The 4,798-nt window shown below is 40.4% G+C and overlaps 1 protein-coding gene across 1 annotated transcript; it reads left to right on the forward strand.

Annotated features, from left to right (window-relative positions):
- Nucleotides 1–70: 70 nt before the first annotated feature.
- On the forward strand, nt 71–3,708 carry LOC110048875 (signal recognition particle 9 kDa protein-like). Its single transcript, XM_089271689.1, has 3 exons — nt 71–246; nt 379–447; nt 3,229–3,708. Exons 1-3 carry the CDS (start codon nt 175–177, stop codon nt 3,316–3,318), a joined length of 231 nt encoding a protein of 76 aa, XP_089127815.1. The 5' UTR covers nt 71–174; the 3' UTR covers nt 3,319–3,708.
- The last annotated feature ends 1,090 nt before the right edge of the window (nt 3,709–4,798 follow it).

Genomic DNA, 4,798 nt, shown 5'->3' on the forward strand with positions numbered 1-4,798 from the left:
ACCTAAAAATGATAAAAAAGCTACCACTGTACAAGTTTACTGCAGTCTCGGAATTTTATTTCATGAGGACATTAGATTTCATCATATACAACGAACTTTGTGGGGGATAAAAAGAAATATTTCGAAAATGGCGACTTCTACGTGAGAGAACTAGCGAGAGAAATAGTGTTAAACATGGTTTATTTTGATTCTTGGGATGAATTTGCGGCAGCAGTTGAACAATTGTGTGTGGCTGAACCAAGAAAGGTGAGCGATGTGTTAGATTAGTACACAATTTCGCGATACAATTTATAACTTCACTTTTTACAACACGTGCTTGATTCAACTCGCTGACGTGGTACAAAACTTTGAGATTATATTTTCAACTGTTTATTTCAGTTCCGTTTTGTTGTTAAGTATCGCCATTGTGACGGGAAACTCGTCCTCAAAGGAACGGATGACCAAGTGGTAACTATCGATAAACTAGTGATGTTAAGTAAACAATCAACTGAAACGGATTTTTTTAAAAGAAGTAAGCTTATTGATCGTGAAATGGGGACATTTTTCTGCATTTGATGTTCATATTCTGGTTTTCATCTGTCTTGGTTTTTTTGTCCTGAAAAATTTAATTTAATTCCATAGCTTCCCATCTGCTAATTTTTAATGAGCATAAAGTAAGTCAGGAGAGAAAAAGTCAAAGGACCTTGGCCTTTGAGAAGCTTTGTAATATTCAGACTAAGAAGTAAACATGTACATGTAGTGATTTTGTGTGAATTTTCAAAGGAAATCATACCTTTCAAATAGTTTGAGTTCCAAAGTATACTCAGTGGTTCTGGAAAAAAATATCGCCCTTCCTCCTCCCCCCTCCCATTCTCCTGATTCTTTTTCTTGCTACCAAGGCTAGGTGAAGACCTGTGGGACTTAACTCTCTAAAACAACAACTTATGATAACAAACAAAACTGTTAAACCATAGCCTAATGGTTTTCTCATTGACTCCAGATCAGCGCAGGGTGTCAAGCTCTGGCAAAGGTCATTGCCTTGTGCTTGCACATCACACTTTACTCTCACTATGGCAGCTACTATGATTATCAGTTGAGTAAGGTGTGATGAAAGTTTGGTCACCATGTTTTAGCATTAAAATCTTGTTGTTGTCCAGGGCAACTGGCTTCGTTTCCAGTGGTAACTTGTTATTCTTTGACGTCATTGGCCACAAAGTGCGCAAAATTGTACGCGACACGACAGGCAACGCACGGCTGTTGATATTTTTACTAACAGAAACGAGATAAGTAGTTCGTATAGTGTGATCGTCCGGGTGAGTGTAGTTCTGAAAAGAACTGTTGTTGGTGACTGACGTTTCGACAACCTGAGCGGAAGTCATCTTCAGAGTCAAGTGAATAGTGTTTGTCAGTCGATGATCTTATAAGTCTGGTCCGTTGAACGTGATTGGTCAGTATAGCCATGATGGTATTGGCTGAAAGACTCATGTAAAGTTTGTCATCAGTCATTGGTGGGTTTCGATCCGTCTATTGTTAGTGAAGTAGGTCGGTTTTGGTCCGTGTATTGTTAAGTCGGTCTGTTAGAAGTCCGTTTGTTGGTTTCGTTTCTGTCGTGGATAAGTCGTTTGTAAGGCGCCAGTAGTTGTTGGCATCTGTTAAGAGGCGTTTGTTCTAGGTTAGTGTACCAGCTTTCCAGAGTCAGTCGTTGAAAATAGTTTGTGCCTTACTCAACTGATAATCGTAGTACAGTGTATGAGTATAAATGGCCTTTGCAAAGTGTTAGCGTTGCATGAGAAAAATTTGGGAGTAACCCCCCTGCCTGTTGCTGGAAAACTGGTACACTAACCTAGAACAAACGCCTCTTAACAGATGTCAACAACAACCGGCGCCTTACAAACGACTTATCCACGACAGAAACGAAACCGACAAACAGACTTCTAACAGACCGACTTAACAATACACGGACCAAAACCGACCTACTTCACTAACAATAGACGGATCGAAACCCACCAATGACTGATGACAAACTTTACATGAGTCTTTCAGCCAATACCATCATGGCTATACTGACCAATCACGTTCAACGGACCAGACTTATAAGATCATCGACTGACAAACACTATTCACTTGACTCTGAAGATGACTTCCGCTCAGGTTGTCGAAACGTCAGTCACCAACAACAGTTCTTTTCAGAACTACACTCACCCGGACGATCACACTATACGAACTACTTATCTCGTTTCTGTTAGTAAAAATATCAACAGCCGTGCGTTGCCTGTCGTGTCGGTCGGTCTGTTAGAAGTCCGTTTGTCGGTTTCGTTTCTGTCGTGGATAAGTCGTTTGTAAGGCGCCAGTAGTTGTTGGCATCTGTTAAGAGGCGTTTGTTCTAGGTTAGTGTACCAGCTTTCCAGAGTCAGTCGTTGAAAATAGTTTGTGCCTTACTCAACTGATAATCGTAGTACAGTGTATGAGTATAAATGGCCTTTGCAAAGTGTTAGCGTTGCATGAGAAAAATTTGGGAGTAACCCCCCTGCCTGTTGCTGGAAAACTGGTACACTAACCTAGAACAAACGCCTCTTAACAGATGTCAACAACAACCGGCGCCTTACAAACGACTTATCCACGACAGAAACGAAACCGACAAACAGACTTCTAACAGACCGACTTAACAATACACGGACCAAAACCGACCTACTTGACTAACAATAGACGGATCGAAACCCACCAATGACTGATGACAAACTTTACACGAGTCTTTCAGCCAATACCATCATGGCTATACTGACCAATCACATTCAACGGACCAGACTTATAAGATCATCAACTGACAAACACTATTCACTTGACTCTGAAGATGACTTCCGCTCAGGTTGTCGAAACGTCAGTCACCAACAACAGTTCTTTTCAGAACTACGCTCACCCGGACGATCACACTATACGAACTACTGATACTCCTGGGTTCAAACCATTTACTGAGAAACGAGATAAGTTGTTTGTGACAACACGGTAACTTCGTCACCAGACTTGCGTCGTGCCTTACTCAACTGATAATCGTAGTACAGTGTATGAGTATAAATGGCCTTTGCAAAGTGTTAGCGTTGCATGACAAAAATTTGGGAGTAACCCCCCTGCCTTTTGCTTAATGCTATGAAAACCATGAGAACCTGTGACGGTGTGAGGCAGTGTGGCTTTAGTGCTGCAACTTTACTATATTTAGAATGTACTATAAACATCCTTTCTTTCATCTTTCAGTGTTTAAAGTACAGAACAGAGCAACAACAGGACATAAAAAAGCTAGAGAAACTGAACAGTGTTCTAATGCGGCATGCTGTTGCCAAATGAAACACAAAGCTCTTTGACTTTAATTTATGAACAATTCAACACGGATACCCCATGACATTCAACCAGGAACATTTTCTAACCAGAGGTGGAACCTGAGAATGAGGAGGATGGAGTGCAATCTGAACCTATGATGTTGTTAATTACTGCTTATTAATACCCTGAATGCAGTTTATATATTATATATTTGCCCTAACTACGCTGTGATTGGTTAATGTCAAGCTTAACGTGAAATACATCTTATTCTTGCTAATCTTTATGTGCCCTCAACTTAATTCAGTAACTTTTTGCGATCTTTTTGTTACAAAATCTTTCCTTCATGAGATTCATGGCAAAGATGGATGTTACTGTAGATGTTCAGTTAGTAAACACAAAAGGCTTTTAAAGACAAAATTTTGTGGTCATACTTATGATGCAACTAGGAAATGGATACCTTTGCATTTTTGCACACAACGTCATTTATCACTTCAGCCGTCAAACCCTCCAATTTGTGATACGTCGTAATAATATTGTCTTGAACACTTGAGCACTGCACCAGTATTGCTGAGGTCATGGGTTTGAATCCTGTTCAGGCCTGAACTGTTTTCAGGCTTTAATTTCACAACTGCTTAAGTTGTGTGTATAACTGCAGTGATCAATCGTGTCTTCGATATTGTTTTGTGTTGGTGACCATCATTGTGTAGTTCCAGAGAATATCCATAACTTCCCTACAGAAGGGATTTTTTCTAAGACCTCCCAACCACTCTGGAAATCCCAATTAAGCTTCAGGCGTTTCTTTAAATTGTTTGGTCTTGTAGAACCCTCAATCCCCAGGAAATTCCAATTCCTTCTGTGAGGGGAGTATAGATATTTTCTGGAAAACACATTTTCACAATGTCTGAACAACTGGCTAAAACATTTTTTTTATCCCATGCAAGTTCAGTGCACGGGATTATTAAGGAAGAGACTTAAATTGTAAAGAGGGTCTAGATGAGATTATTACGGTACTCTTGTAGTGTGCATAACCGTATTCTCTTTTAGTGTGCGCAAATAGTTTGATCACCTTACCTTTCAAATAAGCGCATTTGCAAATAGAAACAGGTCAGAAAGTTCAGCTTTAAACACTTCACCCCCCCCCCCCCTGCCCCTGCCCTTGCTGTACACCCACCAGCTTATGAGGAGAAATTTTCGGTAATTTCTTCCATAATAAAACATACACATGATCTCACTGTTAAAACGGTTGAAAAAGACTGGTGACCCTGAGTTAAATTGAATTTGCATTGCAAATTATTTTTTGCCTCTTCCCCACCTTTGCACGAGGTGCTTGGAAGGTTCTGCCTTCAAACCTTTGCCTAATCCCCTGTCTACATTTACAATAAATGCTCCAAAACGTGCCCCAGACACAAACTTTTGCTTGTAGGGGCGAAACGTTCATCCTCCCGTAATATTATACCCAAGGAGCCTGGGAGACCTGTACAGTGATAAGACATTTCATAACACTTAC

Source organism: Orbicella faveolata, unplaced genomic scaffold (assembly GCF_042242905.1).
Source record: "Orbicella faveolata isolate gen_17 unplaced genomic scaffold, um_ofav_v1 contig_34, whole genome shotgun sequence".
NCBI classification, from domain to species: domain Eukaryota; kingdom Metazoa; phylum Cnidaria; class Anthozoa; order Scleractinia; family Merulinidae; genus Orbicella; species Orbicella faveolata.

Bases quoted from the DNA above. Each gene is read 5' to 3' on its own strand.
- LOC110048875 (XM_089271689.1), top strand. From the start codon at position 175: ATGGTTTATTTTGATTCTTGGGATGAATTTGCGGCAGCAGTTGAACAA. The intron at 247-378 runs GTGAGCGATGTG...TGTTTATTTCAG, and splicing joins GTGTGGCTGAACCAAGAAAG to TTCCGTTTTGTTGTTAAGTA. The intron at 448-3,228 runs GTAACTATCGAT...TTCATCTTTCAG, and splicing joins AAGGAACGGATGACCAAGTG to TGTTTAAAGTACAGAACAGA.